This window comes from Moschus berezovskii, chromosome 4, assembly GCF_049115385.1.
Source record: "Moschus berezovskii isolate FMDL1 chromosome 4, NW_MosBer_1.0, whole genome shotgun sequence".
NCBI classification, from domain to species: Eukaryota; Metazoa; Chordata; class Mammalia; order Artiodactyla; family Moschidae; genus Moschus; species Moschus berezovskii.
This window is the reverse complement of record NC_142463.1, coordinates 110,840,395-110,865,405: the sequence shown is the minus strand read 5'-3', so window position 1 is coordinate 110,865,405 and position 25,011 is coordinate 110,840,395. Positions and strand designations below refer to the sequence as shown.

The window sequence follows — 25,011 nt, the reverse complement described above, 5'->3', positions numbered from 1 at the left end:
AACTCTCTTTTCAAGTTCTCTGACTTTATTTTCTCGGTGTGTATATGTAGCTTTCTCTCATTTTGTCTGATTTTGTATTGTCTTCCCTAAGGAGACTGACGGATGGGAGAGAAGAGTTGGGGGAAGGATAAAAGGAGGCTATGGCTAAGGCAGAATATGAATGCTGCCTCATTTAAGGGATTTCCTGTTCTTGAGTTTGGGAGTCAAATTGTCTGCATTTTATTTAGCTTGGAGATTATTTTCTTCCTCAGGTGACCTATACCAAAAGGGAGAGTAAATACACCTTTGTGATCTTTTAAAATTCTCTGTCATTCCATTTAATCTCAAGTTGACTGGCTTTTTTTTCACATGGTACTCTGTTGAGTTGCCTTTCCTTCCTTTCTGCTTGGATTTCCCTGGTGGCTAAGATGGTAAAGAATCCACTTGCAAAGCAGGAGACCTGAGTTCAATCCCTGGGTGGGATCCCAGGGATCCCCTGGAAAAGGGAATGGCTACCCACTCCACTGTTCTTGCCTGGAAAATCCCATGAACAAAGGAGCTGGCGGGCTACAATCCCTGGGGGTCAAAAAGAGTCAGACAGGACTGAGCAACTAAACAAAAACTTCTCGAGAGTAGGGGTCCGCTAGTCTAGTGCGACATGCAGGAGGTATTGGTTGAATGAATGGTTGCTAACGATGCATCTTAGTTGGTTCTGTTAACCTAGTCTCTGGGAGAGTACATGAGGAGGATGACAGAAGTCCAGTTCTTGGAGAACTCAGAGCCTAATTAGGGATAAAATGAGGAGCCAAGTTCCCAGCCAAGGAGGGATCTGGACATCCATGAAGGGAGGCACTGAGGGAAGGGCTATGAAGTTTTGGGAAGGAGGAGGTCTGGAAGATGGCTGGAGAGGAAGATGGCTGGAAAGGGAAAGAATGCCTCCAGTAGAGGAAGGATCCTCCTTCTGACAGGGTGCTGACTAGGATATCTTTACTGAATGGGAGCAGAAGATTGGAGCCAGTGTCCTGGGAATAGGGGGACAGGCATATGGGAGCTGCCTCCAGTCTCTGAGCAGAGTTGCCTAAGAAAATCTACTAAGAAGAACCTGGCTACGGCCCTCTGTTTAATGCTCCCTTCTTTGACTCCTCAGATGAACGCCTCACAGCAGAGGAAATGGATGAGCAGAGGCGGCAGAACATCGCCTATCAATACCTGTGCCGGCTGGAGGAAGCCAAGCGGTGAGCAGAGGGTCTGCCTCTTTCTGGCCTCCCAGACATCTGCCCCCAAAGCAAATGGAAAAAGACAAGAGTCCTTTCTTTGGGAAAGGGAGAGTTGAAATAGCATCTTTTATTTTTTTAAAGACTTTATAGAGCTTATTTAGGTTCACAGCAAAATTAAGATAAAGATGCAGAGATTTTTCATATATCCCCTTCCTAGAAACATAGATAGCCTCCCCACCATCAACATCCCCCACAAGAGTTGTACATGTTACAATTGATGAACCTACTTTGACACATAATCTCTAAAAGTCCATAGTTTGCCTTAGAGTTCACTCTTTGAATCGTAGGTGTTCTATGAGTTTGAGCAAATAAATAATGACATGTATCCTTCCATAATTATAGTATTAGTTTCACTGCCCTAAAAATTCTCTGTTTCACGTATTCACCCCCCTCTCCCACCCCACCCCCAATTCCTGGCACCGACTCATCTTTTTACTGTCTCCATAGTTTTGCCTTTTCTAGAATTTTACTTACCTGGAATAATGCAATGTGTAGCCTTTTCAGATCGATTTCCTTTTACTGAGTAATATACATCTAAGTTTCCTACATGTCTTTTCATGGTCTCATAGCTCATTCGTTACTAGTGCTGAATAATGTTCCACTGTCTAGATGCAGAGTTTATTAATCCATTCACCTACTGAAGGTCATCTTGGTTGCTTCCAAGTTTAGGCAGTATGTTTTGCAGATGTAAGTTTTCAACTCCTTTGGTTAAATACCAAAGAACACAATGGCTAGATCACATGGTAAGAGTACATTAACCACCAAATGGCTTCCCAAAGTGGCTTCCCATCGATGAAGGAGAGTTCCTGTTGCTCCATTGCCTCAGCAGCACTGATGCTGTCAGTGTTCCAGACTCTGACCATTCTAATGGGTGTGTATTGGTATCTCATCATTGTTTTAATTTGCATTTCCCTGATGACATAAGACGTGAAGCATCTCTTCAGATTCTTACTTGCCATGTGTTTATTTCCTTTGCACATCTTTCTTTCTTTTCTTTTTTCTTATGAGAGGAGGATAAAGTTTATTAGAGTGGGAGATGCTGTTAGAACAGCAGGCCGGCTCAAGGGAGAGCCAAACCTGTACATCTTTTTTGGTGAGGTGTCTGTTAAGATCTTTATCTCATTTTTCAGTCAGGTTGTTTGTTTTCTTACTGTTGAGTTTTAAGAGTTTTTGTATATCTTGGGTAACAATCTTTTATCAGATATGTCTTTTTAAAAAATAATTATTTAATTTATTTATTTTTGGCTCTGGGATCTGAATTTCCTGACCAGGGATTGAACCTGGGCCCTGGCAGTGAAAGCACCGAGTCTTAATCACTGAACCGCCAGGAAATTTCGTCAGATGTGTCTTTTGTAAATGTTTTCTTTTGCAAATATTTTATCCCGATCTGTGACTGTCATATCATTTTCTTGACATTGCCTTTTGTAGAACAGAAGGTTTTAATTTTAGTGAAATCTAGCTTATTAATTATTTCTTTCAAGGACTGTGCCTTTGGTGTTGTATCTAAAAAGTCATTGCCACACCCAAGGTCATCTAGGTTTCCTCCTATGTTGACCTCTAGGAGTTTTATTCCAGTTTTGCATTTTACTTTGATGTTGATGCTCCATTTTGAGTTGATTTTTGTGAAGGGTGTGAGGTCTGTGTCTAGATTCATTTTCTGCATGTGGATATCTAGTTATTCCAGCACCATTTGTTGAAAAGAATGTCTTTGCTCCATTGTGTTACCTCTGCTCCTTTGCCAAAGATCAAGTGACTATATTTACTTGGGTTCTGTTGGTTCCACTGAGCTATTGGTCTATTCATTCACCATTACCATACTGTCTTGATTACTGTGGCTAAGTCAGGTAGTGTTAGTATTCCAACTTGTTCTTCGATCTCATGTTGGCTAGTTTGGGTATTTTGTCTCTCCATGTAAACTTTAAGAGTCTCATGCTCTACCAACTAAGCTAGCTGGGCGTACCTCCTTGTGAACTTCAGAATCGTTGTATGGACAACCACAAAATATCTTGCTGGGATTTTGATTAGGATTGAATTGACTTATAGCTCAAGTTGGGAGGAACTAACATCTTGACAATATTGAATCTTCCTGTCCATGAATATGGAATATTTCTCCATTTATTTAGTTCTTTGATTTCATCATCAGTTTTGTAGATTTCCTTATGTAGATGTATACCTAATTTCATTTGGATGGGGGTGCTAATATAAATAGTATTGTGTTTTTAATTTCGAATTCCACTTGCTCATTGCTGGTATATAGGGAAGCAATGGAATTTTATATATTAACTGGTCTCCTACAACCTTGCTATAATCACTTATTATCTCCAGGACATTTTTTGGTGTCATGCTTTCAGATTTTCTGCAAAGACGAGTGTGCCATCTGTGAACAAAGACAATATCACATCCTTTTATCCCCCTATATACTTTAATATATATCTCTGTATATGGACATTTGCCTTCATAACCACAATGCCATTATAACATCCACCTTAGTTATTCCTTGAAAGATCAACACTCAGGCCATTTTCAAATTTTCTTGATTGTCTAAAAAGTCACGTGTTTTTACAGTTGACTTATCCAGTTAAGGATCTGAAAGAATTCATATATTACATTTGGTTGTTATGGACTATTAAGTCTCCTTTCATCTAGAACAGCTCACCTCCCCTTTTCAGTTCTTTCTGTCACTGACTTGTTGAAGAAACCAAGTCATTTGTCCTTTAGAACATCCTACATGCTGGCTTTGTCTATTCACTTCCTGTCTCACTCAACTTGTTCCACTCTACCCCATGTTTCCTATGAATGGATGGATGTTGGCGCTTAAGGAAGGATAAATGCTTAATTTTTTCCTTTCAGTCAATAGTGTAATTTTAATGTTCTCCCAAAAAGTAGGTAGGATGGGGTAGATAGGAAATCAGGTGTCTGTGGCAGATAAAGCATAAAATGAAGTGTGACTTGCTCTTCCCACATATTGGGCTTCTCAGATGGGAGCCCTTATTCTCTCCCTTACACACTCATCAGCCATAATAATACTTGATATTTACATTCAAGGTGTTTTCACATTCATTAACTCATTTAATCACGGCAGCTGCCCGCTGAAGTGGAAGTACAGGTGGTATCTTCATTTTGCAGATCATGCAACTGGAGGCTCAGAGAGGTGAATTTGGGAGATGGTGTGGAAAGCAGGTCTCCTGACTCCTTTCTGTCTGTTTGTGCTGCTCCCCTTGCTTCAATCCTACTCCCCTCTTCGTCATCAAAACTGGGTTTTGGGCTGTGTAGACATGACCTTTGTGTGCCTGGGTTCTGAGAACATGCAGAATAAGAGAAGTGAGCAGGTACAGTTTGGTTCAGCACTCAAATGCATAACCAGGCTGAGTGAGAGGTTGTATCATGTAACAGGTAAGAGACTGATTAGGCCTCACTGAAGATGGCAGCTTCAGTATCTGTCCTGGAAGATGCATGGGGCAGGTGGGGGCTGAGGATTGGCCAATCCAGGCGTTTGAGGCAGCTTGGGAGACTGTGGAAACAGCCAGGCAGTGGGCAGAGGTGGGTGTTGGGGGCAGGGCAGGAGCAGGAGTCAGGGGAGAGCGAGAGGCTGCTTAAAGGGAGAGAGGGAGGGAGGAAGGTCCTGGGATTGGATGAAGTGCTGTGGCCTGCCCGAGTGGGTCACAAGCTGCTCTCATGCTCTCAGCTGGATGGAGGCCTGCCTGAAGGAGGAGCTGCCTTCCCCGGTGGAGCTGGAGGAGAGCCTCCGGAACGGAGTGCTGCTGGCCAAGCTGGGCCACTGTTTTGCACCCTCTGTGGTTCCCTTGAAGAAGATCTATGACGTGGAGCAGCTGCGGTACCAGGTGGGGAGCAGAGGTTTCTACCTTCTACATTCTTCCTCTCAAACTCCCTCTTCTCAGAGCTGTGAGAGTGGGATGACCATTAATTTATTGTCCAGACCTGGCTACTGTTGAGGATGAAAAGGATGCTATTAATCTTTGTACTAGAACAACAGGTTTCAATGGGTATCTCCCAGCCAGGCAGTGTGTATCATCCTTAATAGCAAAGGGCATTTGCTAGGTGGGTTTTGAGAGGCCCTGATATGAGAACCTCCAAGCAAACTTTTCTACCTATAGTCTACACTCAGGCTGTGGGCTTTACCACCTTGAAGGTACTTCCAGGGCACGCTTTCCCTTCCCTATGTTCTAGCCAGCCCAGCCTGCCTGTCCTTCCCATTCCAGTTCTGGACTCCGCTTTTCCCGGAAGCCATCCTGGCTTCCTAATCCCACCCCCGTGCCATCCTTCCCGAATGCCCCACTGGCACATCCATACCTGGTGGTGTCTGTCTGTCTGTGTGTCTCCATCCTGGCGGCATGGGAAATCCATAGGGCACGGTCCTCTGCCCTCACCAGCCTGCCTCTCCTTCCCATTCCAGTTCTGGACTCCGCTTTTCCCGGAAGCCATCCTGGCTTCCTAATCCCACCCCCGTGCCATCCTTCCCGAATGCCCCACTGGCACATCCATACCTGGTGGTGTCTGTCTGTCTGTGTGTCTCCATCCTAGCGGCATGGGAAATCCATAGGGCACGGTCCTCTGCCCTCACCCCTTGAATCTTCAAGTTCTGGTCTAGACTCTACCCATAGCAAACCCCGAGAACTGTGGAAATAGATTCTCTTCTCTTTCCTTCCCTTTCAGGCAACTGGCTTGCATTTCCGTCACACGGACAACATCAACTTTTGGCTGTCTGCAATAGCCCACATCGGTCTTCCTTCGGTAACTCTGGGCCTTAAGATTGGGGTTCATCTTTGCTCTTTGTCAGCACCCCCACCACACACATGCTTTATCTCCCTGGGACCCTTCAGTGTTCATCTCCATGTGTCTTTGAACCTTGTTACTTGGTCTCTGCCTCTATTCCCTGTGGGTATGTCAAGTGAAGGGAGGTGAGGGCTTCCTGGCCCAGGATGCATTGTTCCCATTAGTCAGTGAGGCCCCTGTGTATTGCAGGAGGTGGCCTTATGTTGACTGGCCGTCTTTCCACCAGAATTTCACAGCGTGAAGCAGGGACACACCACATTCCTAGGTGACAGACTTGGAAGCCTGGGCCAGGACCCCAGCTGGACACATGCTGTGTGTCCAGCTTTGACTCTCAATTTGTTTCTCGCCTATAAAATGGGGATAAGGATCCCCTCCATCTACCGTATAAGGTTGTTAGGAAGATCACATGATCTGTTTGATCTCTTTTTGTAGATTGTAAAGACTATACAAATTAAGGCGTGGTAAGACTATGCCGTGTTTTTCTGCACTATAGGAGAGAACTATAAGACAAGGAAATGGAAGTTAAGAAAGAAGCTTTAGTGAGAGGCAGAAACAATAGAAACATGTGTCCTTGGTGAGGCTAGAATGCTTTTAAGTCCCTAGATTTGGTCCTTTCTTATGTATCTAAGGCAACCGAGATGTATTGAGGTTAAACTTCATTACTGTCATCAGCTGGCATGGGAAATCATGCCAGGGGTGACTTGGCTCTTAGAGGGCTCCCCGCTGGTTAGAGACCTCTGGCTTGGACACAGTGATGGCACGTCCTGATCCTGTGTGGTTCTTGGCAATGTGTGTCTCATTGGGCCCTTTTTGGGGTCATGGCCAGCTCCCAGCATGCCACCTTTCTGGTGAGAGTCCAAGGTGAGGGGTAGAGGCTGGCTGTGTCTGCAGGATGAATAGAGGTACCTATTTCTCCTGGAGCGGGTGGCCTGCACCCTGTAGATTTGATAGTCTCGTCTGACGTTTGGTTACTGTTTGGTTTGCCTGTGTGTCCATGGCTGGGCCTCAGCTGCAGCGTGGCCCCAGTGCCTTTCTTTTACACTGAGTATGTGGATGAGTGCTGGCTGTAAAGAGTTGGGGGGATTGACCCAGAAGCCCCAGGCATCAAAGGAACACACTCTCCAGGTCAGAGCGGAAGCACCATTCCTCAGCCCCACTTTCCATATCTGGTGCTGCTTAGAAGTCTCCAGGGGCAGTAATTGGGTGGTTTCCCCTCCAGACCTTCTTCCCAGAGACCACGGACATCTATGACAAGAAGAACATGCCACGGGTGGTCTACTGCATCCATGCACTCAGGTGAGAGACAAGACTTTGTCATCTGGGTTCCTTGGGTGGATGCGACCGACAGTCAACAGCAACAAACGCTGACACAGGAAGGACGGAGGGTGGACCACCGGAGCACTTCTCGGAGTGACGTTTTCCATCTACCTAGTTTTGTCTGGATTTGTGTGTGTGCCGGAGGGCACCTTTACGTGTGACCTCTGTGGGTGAAGGGAAAGGGCAGGCAGCGAAGAGTCTTCAGCTTGTGACTGGGGTGCAGAGAAGTCCAATTAGGATGTAACAGGAGGGTCGCATGCTGTCACAGTCAGTGTGAAGAGAGAAGGCTGTTTAGTCCTGCTTACAGCCAGCCATCGGCAACCAGTTGGCTAAATCACAGAAAGTGGTTGACCTGTTCCTGTGTCCACCACGTCATCTCCTCCTGACTTCATTTCTCGCGTCCTTTCAGGAGACCATGCCTTAGCTCAGCAGGTCTCTGCTTGCTATGCCCTTTGCATCCTCCAACTCCATCCAGTGACCTGCTGCTGCAGTGTGTCCTTCTCTGTAAAGCCTTCGCAATCCCCACAGACCTCCTATAACATCTTACTTATCTGCTCCAGCATTGCCTTGGGTTGACTTACACTGCCCATCTCCCTGTAAATGGGGGATGAGCTGTGGGTGGGCGCTGAATGGTCTTCATCTCTCAATTCCCATAGTATCTTCTGCAAACCTATTCTAGGCAGCCTGTCAAAATGAGTAGGCCCCAATGCCTTCCATTCTTTTCCAGTCTCTTCCTCTTCCGGCTGGGATTGGCTCCTCAGATACATGATCTATATGGGAAGGTGAAATTCACAGGTAAGCTCAGCTCCTCCCCCAAACTTCACAGTCTGCGTGGGGTCTTGGGGGTTCGGAGCCTGATGAAGGGCACCTGTGCTATCATTGCAGCTGAGGAACTAAGCAACATGGCCTCTGAACTGGCTAAGTATGACCTCCAGCTGCCTGCCTTCAGCAAGATCGGGGGCATCCTGGCCAATGAACTCTCAGTGGATGAGGCTGCAGGTAGAGAGCAGGCTCACCTGTTGGCGTTGCTCAGGGAGTATGGGAGGACTCTGAGCCTTACACCCCCATATAAACTTTGGTTACCTCTCATCATAGGCAGGGCCATTAGGCTACCTGGCTTGCCTGGCCCTGTGGATAGAAAAAAGGGTAATGTCAGAGTGGCCTGCAGCTGATTATGCTGTAGCTGGGCTGGGGTTTGCTCTGGCCTCCTGACCTTGTTTTCATGTCCCCTCCTAGTCCATGCGGCTGTTCTTGCCATCAATGAAGCAGTGGAGCGAGGGGTGGTCAAGGACACCCTGGCGGCCTTGCAGAATCCCAGTGCTCTGCTGGAGAATCTTCGAGAGCCTCTGGCAGCCATCTACCAGGAGCTGCTGGCTCAGGCCAAGATGGAAAAGGCTGCCAACGCCAGGAACCGCGTAAGCAGACTTGGATGGCAGGGGCCGAAAAGTTGGGTGGCCTAGAAAGTCTCTAGTGAAACCAGGACTCCTGTCTGTCTTGTCTCTGAGTAAAGTTGCCTGGAGAAACTAACTTGTCAGTTACTATAGAGAAATAGGAGAGGAACTGAGAATGATGAGAATTCAGAAGAGACAATGGGGGAAAAGGTTCTGGGGCAGGGCTGAGAGGTTGGAATGTAGAACTGGATGAGACTGGACTGGAGACTCCCAAGGTTAGTTCAGCTTAACTGTGTCAGTACCGGGGGGGTGGGGGCGGTTAGGTCACACATTTTCCCCAGATTCCTTCTAACCACTGATCTTTGGCTTTGAGAAGACCCCCAGAAGACCAAATAGTTATACAGGGAGGGAGGAGTGAGAAAGATTGAACTGGTTTTCCCAGGTCCCCCTCTCAATGTAGCTTTTGCAGAATGATGGAGAAAGTCAGGACATCTATGACTGCTGCCTAACTCAAGCGGAAATCCAAGGCAACATCAACCATGTCAATGGTAAGAGGGACAGGCCAGGACAGGTTTGAGGGATTAGCCCCCACCCAGGGAGTTTTGAGGTTGGCTTCTCTCAGGCCAGAAGGCCCATGACCTCACTTGGGTCAACCTTTATTTCAAAGTCAAGGCTATATGTGTTCTTTACATGTGTCAGTGTCTGGAGAAGCAATCTCTGTCAAGGGTGCTTCTGTTTGAATGGAGAGCCATGGAGTGGACAGAGGCAAAGGGGAAGGCCATTCAGCCCTTGGCGCTGGGGGCAGTTGGTCTGGGGTCCTTCAAGAAGAGAATTTGGAGGATGGATGGATGGGGATGGGGGATCAGGGCAGGAGAGGCTGCTTGAAGACCCAGGATGGAGTGTGCACCTGCCTGTTTGGGGAAGGTATCCTCAGGGTCTGGAGTGATGAGCTGGGAAGACCATGAAGATCAAGCTAAAGAATTTAGGCTGGGCCCTAGGAGCCCAGGGGGCAGGGGTGGGGGTAACCCTGAGCAGAAAAGAAGCGGGCTGAGCCGGGAATGATGAGGGGTTGGTTTTCTCACACTGTCCATTATGGAGTCTTGGTCTTTTCAGTCCATGGGGCCCTAGAAGTTGTTGATGATGCCCTGGAAAGACAGAGCCCCGAGGCCTTGCTTGAGGCCCTTCAAGACCCTGTCCTGACCCTGCGAGGAGTGAGGAGAGACTTTGCGGACTGGTATCTGGAACAGCTGAGCTCAGACAGAGAGCAGAAAGCGCAGGTCAGGCTCTGTCAATGACTTGCTGCCTTCTCTACCTGACTGTGGGTTGGTGGAGAGCCTCACCGCTGTCAATTCTTTGTATCTAGTATGTGCTGACTACATGCTGTGTGTGTGTGTTAGTCACTCAGTTGTGTCCAGTTGTTTACAACCCATGGACTGTAGCCAGGCTCCTCTATTCATGAGATTTCCCAGTCAAGAATACTGGAGTGGGTAGCCATTCCCTTCTCCAGGGGATCTTTTCCCACCTAGGAATCAAGCCTGGGTCTTCTGCATTGCAGGCAGATTTTTTACCATCTGAGCTACCAGGGAAGTCTATTTAAATGGTTAAATTACCTCAAAGTCTAATGGACCAGACTGATCAGCTTCTGCCCTCTGAGCATCTCTCATACTGACCAGGGGACCCTGGGGGGCAGCCCAATAGGCAGTGGTATGCTCCGCCTTTGCTGAATTGAGGCTTCAAGTTAGCAATCTTATTTTCAATGCTTTTGACTTTCTCCCAGACACTATATTTGTGTTGCCTGTGTTGTTACTTCTGATGTTTGCTGGCTAAGAAAAAGCCAGAGGTTAGAGATGAGTTCCTAGGGCTGGGCGGGCCAGGCTAGTCTGCCAAAATGGGGCGGCGGGGAGAGGGCGGAGAGGTGGGATTGAGGGTAGGTGACTGGGTGGACCTGCGGTGCTCACTGGCAGCTCCTGTACATTCATGGCCCCAGGAGGACTCTCTTCTACTGCACCTCTTCCCTCTTCCAGGAGCTGGGCCTGGTGGAGCTTCTGGAAAAGGAGGAGGTGCAAGCTGGTGTGGCTGCTGCCAACATAAAGGGTCATCAGGAACAAGCCAGTAAGTCACCTCCAGACTGAGACCTGCTCTGGCTGTATCCCTGGTTCTTGGAAGAGTGTGTAATTCCTTGGCTGGCTTCTGTGTAGAGCAGTGCAGACTGCTGCTCCATTTTCCGGCCCCTACCTAGTATGCCCTATTCTTGGCTCCCAAGAGGGATGCTACAGTTAAATTCATTAAGGCCTTGGAGATAATGACAGTCAGTTCTGCACCAGGCTGAGCTCCTGGGGCAGGCAGTTTCCTTGTAAGCACTTGCCCTGTATTTTGACTGTTTCAACCTGCTTGGGTTCCTTTGGCTTCCAAAATATAGTTATGGCTGAGATGAGAGAGAAACTCATGATGCAGCTCAGTTTCCCTTAAAAATATGCTATAATTCTTTAGTAAAAGAATGTGAGTTAGTGATTGTCTCCCTCTCAGGGGATCAACCTGGAGATCAAGCGTGAAGAAAAATAGAGCCCCAGGTGTCCTGCAGAGGCCTGTGGACAGCATACCTGGCGTGAACACTTGCCTCTGTCTGGACTTGCTCAGTCACCTTTCACCTTTGTCTGGCAGGCTCTGCAGAGCCCCCAGGTCACTCCTGGCTAACGGCCTGCTTATCGCTCAGTTCTTTCCTCGTACCAGAGTAATCTGACAAATCTGATCTTCTTTGTTGTGCACCTTCAGCCCTTCATGGGTTCTTCCATATTTCTCCAAGACTTGAGTCTCTTTTCCTCCTCCTCCTGGTATGTGAGACCTTCCGAGTATCTCTCCGACCCTTCTCTTCACATCCCACCAGCCCAGCTGAGTCAGACAACTTGATGGTCCCAGCCTTGCCCACCGCCAGGCCTCTGTCCTCTAGATTACAGTTTCCCCACATTGTCACCAGTGGAAACCAGATGAAAATGTCCTGCAGAGCTGCCTCCTCTGTGAAATCTTCCTCCTGTCTCCCCTGAAGTCTCTCCTCCCCTACACTGCCAGGGTACTAGTGGGGAAGGGAAGTACCTTTCACAGCAATGACAGCAATGCTGTGTAGTAATCTGTATCCTTATTTTTTTCCAGTAGATTTTGTGCTCCTTGATGCCATTGCCCATATCTGCCTGGCATTTTATAAGCCCCAGCATTTGAAAACTAAAACTGCATTGATTCACCATGGCCCCTTTGCAGCCCAAATGGCTCCGCCTTGAAGCTAGTTCCCTATTCCTCTGCACTGTCATCAAGATTTGGTCTCTGGAGCCTCTTGACCAACCTCATCTTAGCTGCGCTCCATAATCTCCTGTCAGTCTTGCGCTCACCGCCTTAGGAACTCACCTCAGCTATGACAGCCACTCCTTGTTACCTGCTGAGCTACTCAACTTCTAGGCCTGACAAATTGCTTCTTCCAGAACCTCTTCTTAAAACGACCTAGCCCCTTTTCCTCCTGAACATTTAGAAATACATCTGGAACCTAGCAGAGGTTCAAAGCCATTTCCACTCAGAGATTGCCAGCAGAACCTATTTAGCTGGGAGAGTGGAAATGGCACTGGATGCCCAGCCTCCCGGCCTCTCTCTCCTCGCCTGCAGTGCTCCGGGCTGTGCAGAGGATCAACAATGCTATCCGGAGGGGAGTGGCCGCCGACACTGAGAGGGAGCTGATGTGCCCAGAAGCCCAGCTGCCTCCAGTGTACCCCTTTGCCTCGGCTGTGTACCAGCAGGAGCTGGCAGTGCTCCAGCAGCAGCAGCAGGGGGTAAGCCCTAGAAATGAGGGTCCAGCTCTCGGGTTCCCAAGCAGCTGGAGGGATCAGAGCACCCATGAGGGCACCATTAAATGCTGGCAATGACTAGGGGTGGGAGGTGGGCTGCCATCCTTGCCATCATGAGTATATTATAATGGCAAATACCTTTGAGCAAACGCTGCTTTAAATACTCATTTAATGCTAAAAGAACCCTATAGGATGAGTATTATTTCCATTTTAGAGATGAAGAAATAGATGCTGAGGTTAAGTAATTTGCCCCAAACAGCTATAGCTGGCAGTGCTGGGAGTGCATGCAAAGCCGTGTGTACTTGAAGCCTATGCTTTTTACCACTCTGCTATCCCACCCCCCCTCGTCCATGCAGCTTCTCTGACAGTGAAGTGATAGGGCCTTCCCAGCCTGCTGGAGAAGTTAGAACACATCCGAGGGTCCAAGCAGAGACAAGGAGGGAGGTGTAGATGGTGTGAATGGAAGACAATTTCACAGTAGGAGAATGGAGGGGGCAGAGCTTGGGGTAAACCTGGGAAGTCTTCTTGGAAGAGAGGAGACTCAACAGAGAATCCTCCCCACAGCAGGCATTTACAGAGCCTCAAGTCCAGGCACAGCACCTGGGAAGGGGATGGTCTCAGTGAATGTGAGGAAGTCTATGACAAGGAAGCAAAAGATAAGTCCTAAGAAGTAAAATATAGTGACTAATGTGGACTTTAGAGCCAGACTGCCTGAGTTAAATTTCAGCTCTGCTACTTCCCAGCTATGTGACCTTGAGCCAACTATTTACTTCCTCTGCCCCTCGATTCATGTATAAAATAGGAACAATAATATGTTATCTCACAGGATTATTGTAAGGATTAAATGAGTTAACACCTGTGCTTAGAAATGAGCCTGGCATGAAAGTTTTAGCCATTATTATTATTTGCAGCATTCTGTTTGTAGAGGACAGGAAGGGTGCTCCAGACAGGGCCGAGCACAGGGTGAAGACTGGGCAGGAAAGGGGCCCTTCGGTGTGTGGTAATGCACAGAGGGGCCCACGTTTTTCTTCCTCTCTGTGTGCCCAGGGCTGACTGCAGTTCTTAGTGTGTGGTCAGGACCAGTAGAACTCACTGGTTGAGTGTGGGCTCTGGTATCTGGCAGTTAGGTTTAACTTATATTACTTAACCATGGTCTCATCTGTGAAATGGGGATATCAATGGTACTTACCTCTTTGACTTGTTAGAAAAATTAAGTGATAGTGTGCCCAAAGTACTTATACATTGAATACGTAGTAAGCATTATTAAGTTTAATTATTCGTGAGTGGATTAGGCCATAGGGGTTTTGAGATGTAGACTCTGGGATGTGGGAGAGGCTTGGGGGCAGGAGGGCAGCTGAGCCCCCAGCCCTTCCCCAGTCAGTGGGGACTCGGCCCTCCCTGTGTTGCAGGAGCTGGCCCAGGAGGAGCTCTTTGTGGCTGTGGAGATGCTCTCAGCCGTGGTCCTGATCAACCGGGCTCTGGAGGCCAAGGATGCTAGCGGCTTCTGGAGCAGTCTGGTGAACCCCGCCACAGGCCTGGCTGAGGTGGACAGGGAGAACGCTCAGCGGTAAGAAAGGTGTAGCCGCACGCTGAGGGAGGGGATGGGTGATGGGGCGAGTGTAGCCAGGACTCCAAGTTCCTGTGCTCGGAGGCTAGCCTTCTGCATGAGGTCCTGTTCCTGGGCCCAGGCCCACTCTCTGGGTCTATTTGCAGTTCCCTGACCTATGTTTCTTCTGGGAGTGGCTGGGTTCACAGTCATTCCCGATTCCTCCGTTTATTTAATCTTTCATCGCTAATGTTTGAGTACCCACTCACATGCCAGATACTAACCTAGCTGCTGGGGACAGTAGTGGACAAAGCACAGTTCCTGCTGTCATCTGACTTTGTGCTAGCAGAGGAAGAGAGGCAAAAAACAAACACGTTAAATGATTAGAAGAGCTATGGTGATCAATGGGCTTCCCTAGTGGCTCAGTCGGTAAAGAGTCCTCCTGTAATTGGGGAGACCTACGTTTGGTCCCTGGGTGGGGAAGATCCCCTGGAGGAGGGCATGGCAACCCACTCCAGTATTTTTACCTGGAAAATCCCATGGACAGAGGAGCCTGGCGGGCTGCAGTTCATGGGGTCGCAAAAAGTCGGACGACTGAGCGACTAAGCACAGCATACTTGTGATAAATAAAACAAGGCAGAGAGGATAAAGGACGTGGACCTGGTAAGGGTGGTTTGTGTCTGCTACATGGAATGGTTATAGAAGGCCTCTTTGGTAAGAGTGTCATTTTGAGTGAGACCTAAATGGCATAAGTGATTGCCATGAGCTATCTGTAGCACAGACTCTGAAAAAGAAGTGTCCTTGGTGTGCTTAGAGAACACAAGACCATGAGGTGGAGTGGAAGGAGGGGAGGAGAATAATGGGAGGTGAATTCTCAGAGACCTGACCATGCAGGCCTCTGGCTTTTACTGCAGGTGAGGAGGAAGCCGTGGGAGGGATCTGAGTGAGGAGGGAGGTGATGCGATCTACTTTTAACAGGATCACTCTGGCTGCTGTGCCAAGAATCTCAACTATAGGTTAGATGGGAAAAAGCAAGGAGACCTGTTAAATGTCTGTTGGAGTAATCCAGGCAAGAGATGATGGAGGCTTGGCCTAGCGCCATGGCAGTGGAGGTGGTGAAAAGGAGCCATATTTTGGATATATTCTGGAAGCTGAACTGACATGATTTGGTTATGTGGTGGATATGGAGTGTGAGAGAGAGTCAGGTGTGACTTCAAGATTTTTGGCCTGAGAAGTTGGAGTGAATATTTACCAAGATGGAGAAGACCGCGGAAGATACAGACCAAGTGGGGGAATCAGGAGTTCAGATATGAACTGCTCAGCTTGAGGTGAGTGTTAGACATTCATGTGGAGATGCTGAGCAGGCAGCTGGCATTTATGAATGGGTTGTAGGTGTACTTTGGGGAGTCATTAGCATATGGTGCTTCAAGCCATGAGATTAGGTGAGATCACTAAGAATGTGAGCATGGAGAGAGAAAGGCTTGAAGACTGAGTCTTGGGATGCTCTGTGCTTAGAGGTGAAGGAGGAGACTCAGAAAGGACAACCTATGAGGCGAGATGAGAACCAGAAGAATGTGATGTCCTGGAGGTTAGGTGAGGAAAGTCCAGAAGCTTCCCCTGACCTCTGGCTGGTGAGGCACACGCTCCCCCCCTCATCCTCACTCACCTGGCTGCCAGGTACTTTGATGCTCTGGTGAAGCTGCGACAGATACGCGGAGTGGATGGGGCCTTCCTGAGCTGGAATGACCTACAGGCTGCAGTGAGCCAGGTCAACGCCCAGGTCCAGGAAGAGATTGATCGTGAGTGGAGTCCAGGACAGGGGGATGACGGCCCAACTCGGACAGCCCCATCCTTTAGCCGTAAGTCTGGGCCCTCTGCCCACCTCAATCTCCCTTTCCCAGAGGTCCTTGCAGTCAGCCTCATCAACGAGGCTCTGGACCAGGACAACCCTGAGAAGACCCTCTCCTCCCTTCTGCTTCCTGCTGCCAGCCTGGATGATATCAGCCTTCCCGTTGCCCCTCGGTACCATCTCCTCCTTGTGGCGGCCAAAAAGCGGAAGGCCCAGGTGAGGTTTGGGCTGGCTGGGTTGGTCACCAGCACAGGAAGAATATCCGCTGTACATAGAGCTGTGCCCAGTATGCACCCTGGGAAATCCAGTCTGATGGACATGGTCCCTTCTGGGGGTGGGAGGCAGGGGGGTTCTGATCTGGCCTTGGGGAAGAAGGGCAGAGCTCCAGTTGACAGCACAGAGTGACCTGTGGGCACCTTGTGTGTGGGAAGAGCACAGGTCTGGGGGGCTGAGAACCCAGGCTGCATTCCCTGCTCTGACGCTCATAGCAAATCCCTAACATCCCTGAGCTCTCCTTATACATCTGTAAAATACTACATGCCCTGTCCTACCTCCCTACTGGAATGGGGGTAAAAAACCAAGTGAGCTGACGAATGTGGCAGGGTTTTGAGCCTGTAACGCCCGAGTAGGTGGCAGCATAGTGAGTGGCTGAGGGCTACCAGTCCTGAGCCAGACTAGCTGAGTTTGGATCCTGGCATCTGACCCTGCACGTGTTACTTACCCTCTCTGGGCCTCAGTTTCCTCACCTACAAGCTTGTGATAAAATGAACTTACCTCAGAGATATAGGGTTTAAGTGAAATAATATGGCAGGGACACCAGCTAATGTTGATCGAGTTCTCACCCTCTGCCAAATATTGTCTTATGCACTTTAAAAATGTTAGTTCATAAGTGCTTTAGAACACTGCCTGGAATACCAGGGCTCAATAGAATGTTAGTTCAGAAAGTTCACCTATGAATGAGGAGAGTGGGGAAGGAGTAGAGTCTGGGCTTGGGGTTGGGTAAATCTAGGGAAGGAACAAGCCTGACAGTGAGGCGGACACAGGCTCCCTTGACCTGTGCGGCAGTGGAGCGTGGGGAGGAAGGGGAAGGTGGAGGTCAGGGTTAGGATTGGGCTGAGAAGCTGTGTGTTGAAGTGTAAGGGAACAGGGAGGAGGAGTGGGGAGATCACCCTCCGATGTGGGCTCTCCCTGGACATGGCTGAGGCATAAGGGCAGGAAAGGGAGCTGTTGAGAGCGTGGTGGATGCTGAAGGTTTAAGAGGGTTCTGGGATGCTACGGCCCAGCCAAGTTGATGCCTGGCCTGAAGGCAGGGTGGGAAAGAACCCTGTGGGCCTGGCAGCAATCCAAGGGAGCCACAAGGCTGTGCCCATGCAGCCTGGGCAGAGGGGCATGGAGGCTGCTTACCCCTGTGGCTCCCCGAGTCAGCCTGCAGTTTGGCTCCCCTGGGCACCTGGGCTTGGGAACCTGGGGAGACCAGCCTGAGCTCTCATCATATCCCACTGTTCTCAACTTATCAGGTGACAGGGGATCCCGAAGCTGTGCTGTGGCTGGAAGAGATCCGCCAGGAAGTGGTTAGAGCCAACCAGGACACAGATGCAGCTCAGAGAAGTAACCAGGCCGGGGTGGAGGTGGGGGCGGTACTGGAGGGGAGAGGGTTTGGGGGAGGCAAGGAGATGTGGACTCAATGGGAGCCCAGACAGTCAGCCTCCCCAGTTACCTCCTTCTCTATTTCAACCGATTTGGGGAGGCAGGCCAGAAAGAGAACAGGAGGGCTGCTGCTTTGACCATAAGGATGGATTTCCTAGCAGTCAGCTGGGCAGGAAATCCTCTGGAGTCGAGAGCCCCTGGTCCACCCACTGCCTCCTTCCATGCCTTCCTGTGCACTTTCCTCCTGCAGTGTGAGCATGTGAGACAGGTGGGGGCCAAAATCCATCCCATTTTCTACTGGTAGCTTGAGTTTGGGTTTCAACAATTAGCTCTGGTTAGAGAATGTTTAGTCTCGAAGTTGGCAAAGAGGGGTTGGCTTTGTGGAAAAGTAAAGGCCAAATCAGCACAGACACTGGCATTCTTGTGTGGGATGCTGATGATGTTAGTTCTCAGTGTCTGGAATCCATCTGTATATCTGTTAGTAACTGGAAGGCAAGGGCTACATCAATTCTCCCCACTTCTTGGACTTTATTCTCCTGCTATGAAACTGTCCTGTGGTGTCTCTGACCATGTCTTGCCCTAAAACTTCTGTACAAGCCTTCCTTTTACCAAGCCGTAGTCCAGCCCTGCCTTCCCTGGTGGCTCAGTGGTAAAGAATCCGCCTGTCAATACAGGGGATACAGGTTTGATCCCTGGGTTGGGAAAATCCCCTGGAGGAGGAAATGGCAACCCACTCTAGTATTCTTTCCTAGGAAATTCCATAGCCAGAGGAGCGTGATAGGCTACATTCCATGGGGTTGCAAAAGAGTCAGACACGACTTAGTGACTAAACAACAGCCCAGCTCTACACTGCCTTCTTCCAGGAAGCCTTTCTTGATTGCTACCTTTCCCTTTAAGCACAGCTGCATGCTGCTTCTTTTCATCTGTCCATCCTGGGATGTCCTTGTCCCTTCCATCATACAGCGTGATTTTGAGTCCTCTTTCTCTGGATTCCTTCACAATAGACAGGACAGAGCCTGTGGAAGGGGCTCAAGGAAAAATTGACCACTTCTTCTCTATACCCCTGTTAGTGGCTCTTGGTGTGGCTGCCATCAATCAAGCCATCAAGGAGGGCAAAGCAGCCCAGACAGAACGAGTATTAAGGAACCCTTCCGTGGGCCTCCGAGGAGTGGTTCCCGACTGTGCCGATGGCTACCAGCGGCTCCTAGAAGCTGCCATGGCAAAGAAGCAACGCCCAGGTAGCTGCCTCACCTTGCCTCTCCCTTCCTGGCCGGCCCAGCTACCTCTCACCTCCTCTGAGCCTTCTTTGCTTATTTGCCTTCTGCTTAGGAGATACAGCACTGTGGGTTCAACATGACATGAAGGACGGTACTGCCTACTACTTTCACCTGCAGACCTTCCAGGGGACCTGGGAGCAACCTCCTGGCTGCCGCCTCAACACCTCCCACCTAACTCGGGAGGAGATCCAGGTTGGTGGAGCCCCTGTGAGAGAGGGGGCTCGTGGATGGGAGGTTTCCTGTGGGAGAGGCTCCTACCACCAGGACACCACAGGCCCTCTTCTTCTGCTTCTGCAGTCAGCTGTCACCAAGGTCACCACTGCCCATGACCGCCGGCAGCTCTGGAAGGCCAACGTGGGCTTCATCATCCGGCTCCAGGCCCGCCTCCGCGGCTTCCTGGTCCGGCAGAAGTTTGCTAAACGTTCCCACTTTCTGAGGACCTGGCTTCCAGCAGTTGTCAAGATCCAGGTAGCAGACCCTGGCCTTCTGAGTTGTCAGAGCTGGACTTCCCTGAGGTTCAGAGTTTCCTCCTGCTTCCTCTTTGCTAAGTGGGGTCGGGGTGGTCTTTTGGCCTCTGTACAGTAGTAGTTAAGGGCATGGATACTGGGGCCCAGACTACTTGGGTTTGAATCCCCTCTCCACCACATTAACTAATTGCTTACTCTCTCCCAGTGTCCTCATCTGAAAACTAGTCATCTGAAAGTTGTAGCACCCCTCTGCCAGGGTGTTATGAGGTGATATCTAAAGTACATTTAAGCGGTACCTGGCAGATAGGCAAGAACGTGGACAAATGCTGGTTACTGTTGTTCTCATTGTCACCATCCAGAGGGTATGAGCGCTGCTTCTGAGCTTCCCCACAGAGAGAGTGGACAAGATTTAGCACAATGTCAGGGTTTAGACACCAGGAGGGCTAGAAAGGGCTAGTGAAGAGGTGGTAGCAGTGATGGTTAAACAGAAAAGGGATGGAATCCCTTAGGGAAAGCACTTCTACCTTTCTCTCCAGCCAGCCCTTTCCATTTTTATTCTTCCAACTTTTGTATGGTTTACTGTGGCCTCTGAGACCGACCCATAAGTCACTCATGCACGAGGCCTTGGCCTGAGGCACTTTCCAAACCAGGAATAATGGGAGCTGAGCAAACAGAGGCCTCCTCAGGCAGACGTGATCTGGAGGGTCTCATGGCAAGGTGAGCAGTGTAAAGAGACTTCATTTAATGAACACCTCCAAATGCCCAGTGTCTGCAAAGGATGCCACCTGGCACTGGGCAAGGGTGAGAGATGGTGAGAGACAGATGCGTGCTCATGCCTCTCCCATTGCAGGAGCTGGAATACAGTGGGTGTTAGGTGTTGTGGTAGTGGGGACACAAAAATAAGAGCAGAGAGCCCTGAGGGAGCCAGAGGCACAGAGACGGGCAAATGCCCTCAGTGACGAGAAGGGACATGTGGTCACTGAGAGTGCGGGTTTTAGATCCTGAGGCTGCAGTTTGCATTTTGGTCCTGTTACTTCTAGATACCTTACTGAAGCCCTTGCCAGCATTCGGTTTCCTTATTCGTGATGATGGCACGTGCCTCACGCTGGTTGTGAGGGTAAAGCAGGAAAATTACATGTAGCACTTAGTGCGGGGGCGTGCTCTATTGGTGAAAGCTGTTGTGAGATGTTAACTTTTGGGGCACTGATCCCAGAACTCAGAACCTTAGCCATCAGCATTTAGTGTCTGAATCAACCCTCCTGAACGCAGCCTAGAATTTCACACCAACTAAGGAGCAGAGAAGCCGCAGCAACAGTGGGAGAGGGGACAGTCAGAAGTTGAGTTTGCACCCATTCTAGAGCTGTGCTGACCCTGGCCTGGGTCTGGGAGGCAGAGAAGGGAGAGGGGGCCGGAACCCCAGGCCACCTGCTCTCCGGCTCGGGAGAGTGAGAGTCAGAAACGAAGCAGCTTGGGTCTCCTGAGAGCTCTAACCCTGTCCGGGACTCCAGTCAGGGTCCTAAATTCTCACCAATCCAGACTGAGAGGCCTTCTCTCTTGAAACAGAAGCCATGTGGGGATGGGTGGGTGGTTAGAGCAGAGAGGAGACTCCTCCGCCTTTCCCTATAACAACTAAAAGTATGTCAGTACCTAGAGTGGGAGGGGAAGGAGTGCTGAGAAAGGACATAGGCCTGGGGCTCCCTGGCCTCTAGGCTCCAGAATAGACAGCTGGTACCATGGGACCAAGCTGCCTGTTTTATATCCTTTCCCAACAGAAGGATGGTGTAAGTCTTAGGGGAAAAGCCTGCCCAGGAGAGTTTGCTTTAGGAAAGGCTGGGAGAGCAGTTGGCTGAAAGGGGATGCTCTTTTTAAAAATGTTTTGGCTGTGTCGCATGGCATCTGGGATCTTTGTTCTTTGACCAGGGATTGAACACGTACCCCCTGTACTGGAAGCACAGAGTCTTAACCACTGGACCACCAGGGAAGTCCCTGAAAGTCAATGCGCTTAACACACTAAAACATGACATCAGCAGTAGCAGAGTGTCCTCCAGGGTCTGAGTGTCCAGGAGAAGTTTAATGTGTGCCCTAAAAGATAGGTATCAGTAGGTAGAGATAGTGCTGGGGTAAGGGCATAGATAGACAAAGGTTTGAGGCAGCAGATCGTAAAGCATGTTTGAAAGAAAGTGAAATGTCTGAGGTGGCTAGACTTCTTAAGGAAGTGGGGACCAATAGACAGTCAGATAGGAGTATGGGGTCAGATGGTTGAGATTTCCTGGAACCTGGGGCTATGAGAAGCATGGTCCAAATAGCGTTTTAGGAAAATTCACACAAGCTTGGGGTGAAAGGGGAAAGGCCCACAGGAAGGACACCAAAACAGAAGGGAGTCATGCGATTTGTGTCTTAGAGACCAAAGCAGGTGTGATTATTGAGGAGAGGGTCATTTAGACGCCTTTGCAGCAGACTAGTCAGTGAGGAAAGACCATCAGCCTGACAACTGAATTACTGGGGACCTTGGAGGAAAGATTTGCTTAGAGCTGAGGTTCAGAGCTACGTGGTAGAGTTGTAAAGAGAAGTGTGAGTTATGAGAACATGAATGACCTGCTGCCCAGATGGCCATTGGCAGAGATGGTGGGCACACAGCTCTGTGCCTGCACACACTTTCCAGCCATGCCACTATGCACATCTCCAGACTTTGGATTGTGTGATAGTGTGTGGGTAGTTTTTTTTTTAATATGTATTTATTTGGCTTCATTGGATCTTAATTGCAGCACACAGGATCCTCGCTGTGTCATGCAAGGTCTTTCATTGCGGATCACAGACTCTCTAGTTTTAACATGAAGGCTTAGTTGCTCCATGGCACGTGAGATGTTAGTTGCCTGGCCAGGGATCAAACCCACATTCCCTGCATTGCAAGGCAAATTCTTAATGACTGGGCCACCAGGAAAGTCCTATAGGTAGTGGTTTTATGGGTGGGTGTGGGCTTCCCTGGTGGCTCAGAGGTTAAAGCGTCTGCCTCCAATGCGGGAGACCCGGGTTCGATCCCTGGGTCGGGAAGATCCCCTGGAGAAGGAAATGGTAACCCACTCTAGTATTCTTGCCTGGAGAATCCCATGGACGGAGAAGCCTGGTAGGCTACAGTCCACGGGTCGCAAAGAGTCGGACACGACTGAGCGACTGAACGGAACAGAGTATGTTGTAGGGGATATGGTATATGCTGTGGTGAAGTTGGTAAGTGTATGCTTTACTAATATCTTTTAAGCTTGTGTCTTAACACTTGTTTCTGTGCGGAGGCGTTTGTTATGAATATATATTTGATTGCATAGTGCATGTGTCAGAGTTTGTGCGCGTGTGTATGTGTTTGCTGGATCTAGGGAGTGTGGCAGAGGGCTTGAGTGGCTCCATGCAGATGTTTAGTTTTCCCCCATTAAGTTGGCAGTTCTTTGAGGACAGAGCCAAATTTGCCTTTCCACTCTCCTTTCCTGCCTCCCCACCACCCTTTACTGGAGAGTCCAGAGTGAGGCTTTTCCCACAAGCTTTTCAGGCAATCGGGACCAGCTGGGGTCATCTTTCTCCCCCTTCTGATTGGCAGGCTCACTGGCGTGGTTTCAGACAGCGGAAGATTTACCTGGAACGGTTGCAGTATTTAAAAGCAAACACAAATGCTGTAATCAAGGTAGCTCCCATGATTTGGGTGGGTTCCTGGCTCTCTTAAAGGACCCTCTGAAAACCACCTGTAGTCTTCTCACCTCCCATGACCTCTGGAGAAGGCTGAATTGGCCTGGGTCTAAGTGCGGGCTCTGAGTCAGTCTGTCTCTGCCCCCAGATCCAGGCTTGGGCCCGGATGTGGGCAGCTCGGAGGCGATACCGGAAGCGTCTGGGCTACTTCCAGAAGAATGTGAGTGTCATTCTGCTCCCCTTGTCCCCATACCCCACCTTTATCCGTGAGACCAGGGCAGGGGCCACCAACAGTCCTTTTTTCATCTGCATTCTTGACAGGTTAACTCCATTGTGAAGATCCAGGCATTTTTCCGAGCCAGGAAAGCCCGGGATGACTACAGGATGTTAGGTAAAGTGCCTGGTTTCCCTCCTCTGTCTATGCAAGTGACTGTCCTTGTAAGCTTCCTGGCTTTCAACAGTGAACGAGGCAGAAAGCCATACCACCCCATAAACTGGGGCCTTGGAGAAGTGGTCTGACTTTCCTGAGCCTTTCTCTCACCAACAGCTAATGCCTACAACCTTGAGCATGCACCGTAGGACCCAAAGTGGGCTGAGGAGTGAGGAGGTGTGCCCCTGCCTTTGCCAATCCCCCAGTTTGGTGGGAGTGATTGGAGTCCCCTGAGAGTCAGGCAGGTCTAGCTATCCCTTCTGGAGCCACACAGCAGGTTAGAGGAAGGTACTAGTTGTCTGTGCAGGAATGTGGAACAGGGCTGGTGACAAAAGTCCCCCTGCCCCACCCCAGCAGCAGATAGCCTCATCACAGGAAAAGTCCTTCGAACCAGCTACTGTCTGTACCAGGCTTTGATTTTCTTCCTCTTACTATGACACAAGTCAAAAAAGCAAAAAAAAAAAAAAAAAGAGAGAGAGAATGGGAAAGGGAAGAAAAGGCTCTTTTCCCTACAGTTCCAGCCTTCTCCCACTTTGACTTCTTCCCTGACCCATGACTCTTCCCCCGTTAGTGGCCCAACCCACAGGAAGGCAGACCTGGAGTCCTTTCTGCAGTCCTGGGGAACTTGAGGGGGTTCCATCTTCCTGCCCCATGGTTCCCAATAGTTGAACATCCCCTAAAGTCTTACAGAGGTCCTTCAGGGCCCTCTTGATTCCTGTGTTAAAGCCCAGGAACCCAGCCTTGGAAGTCTGCCTCTTGGTGAAGTGGACCAGTGGTCCGTCTCCAGGTTGGCCTGCAGCCCTGGGTTTCTGAAGAGGTAGGCCTCCTTCCTTCCCTGGCCCGAGACCACGCTTCTGGGCTTCAAGGCTGAGTACACTGTCCAGGAATCGTCTCCTTCACCTCCTCAGTCCCTCTTCCCACCCTGTCCTGTGGCAGGGGTGCCCCTACCCGTCTCTGACCACAGAAACTCAGCCCATTTGCTTCTGGGCAACTAGCTGCTTTTCCCTCCTTACCTCTCCCCAGCTTGGCCATTTCTATTTTCTCTCTTGCTGTTGCATTAACACCAGTGCCCTGGGGCATCCTTTATCTTCTTTTTCTGCTTTAGTGTATAGTTTCTCTGGAAGAATTTGTTCCCCACCCTCCACCCCCACCCCGGTCTGTTTCCCAACTTACTAGCCATGTGGCCCTAGGCAAGTTACTGAACTTCTTATTGCCTCCACTTTCTCACTTTAAAATTGAGATAAGGATCAGGTCGAGTTGTTGTGAGGATCAAATGAGTTATGCGCTGTATCCAAGATGCCATCAGTTGTCTTTGGTTCTGCCACTCTTCACTCCTCAAAGATCTGTCCTCCATGCAGTAGCCAAATTAGTTTATTAAACCTTGTGATTTTATCACTCTCCTTCTTAAAACATGTCAGGATGCCTCACTGCCCTGGGGATAAAGTCCAGCTTCCTAAGTGCAGCTTCCGAAACTCTCTGACCCAACCTCTCCTGCACCTCTGGCCTCACTGACCCCCCACCCTGTCCCTCACCACCTG

General features: G+C 49.6%; 1 protein-coding gene across 1 annotated transcript in view; it reads left to right on the top strand.

Moving 5' to 3' along the window:
- Window positions 1–25,011, top strand: part of IQGAP3 (IQ motif containing GTPase activating protein 3) — a 39,308-nt gene that overhangs the window by 1,180 nt on the left and 13,117 nt on the right. The window contains exons 2-22 of the mRNA XM_055403392.2: window positions 1,127–1,214; window positions 4,942–5,098; window positions 5,931–6,008; window positions 7,270–7,346; window positions 8,095–8,162; window positions 8,253–8,366; window positions 8,604–8,782; window positions 9,219–9,306; window positions 9,872–10,035; window positions 10,783–10,870; window positions 12,407–12,570; window positions 13,995–14,152; window positions 15,809–15,930; window positions 16,033–16,196; window positions 17,498–17,588; window positions 18,698–18,865; window positions 18,957–19,096; window positions 19,202–19,372; window positions 22,958–23,041; window positions 23,192–23,263; window positions 23,365–23,434. Coding sequence (XP_055259367.2) covers window positions 1,127–1,214; window positions 4,942–5,098; window positions 5,931–6,008; window positions 7,270–7,346; window positions 8,095–8,162; window positions 8,253–8,366; window positions 8,604–8,782; window positions 9,219–9,306; window positions 9,872–10,035; window positions 10,783–10,870; window positions 12,407–12,570; window positions 13,995–14,152; window positions 15,809–15,930; window positions 16,033–16,196; window positions 17,498–17,588; window positions 18,698–18,865; window positions 18,957–19,096; window positions 19,202–19,372; window positions 22,958–23,041; window positions 23,192–23,263; window positions 23,365–23,434 — 2,505 coding nt within the window. The remainder of the gene's footprint in view (window positions 1–1,126; window positions 1,215–4,941; window positions 5,099–5,930; window positions 6,009–7,269; window positions 7,347–8,094; window positions 8,163–8,252; window positions 8,367–8,603; window positions 8,783–9,218; window positions 9,307–9,871; window positions 10,036–10,782; window positions 10,871–12,406; window positions 12,571–13,994; window positions 14,153–15,808; window positions 15,931–16,032; window positions 16,197–17,497; window positions 17,589–18,697; window positions 18,866–18,956; window positions 19,097–19,201; window positions 19,373–22,957; window positions 23,042–23,191; window positions 23,264–23,364; window positions 23,435–25,011) is intronic.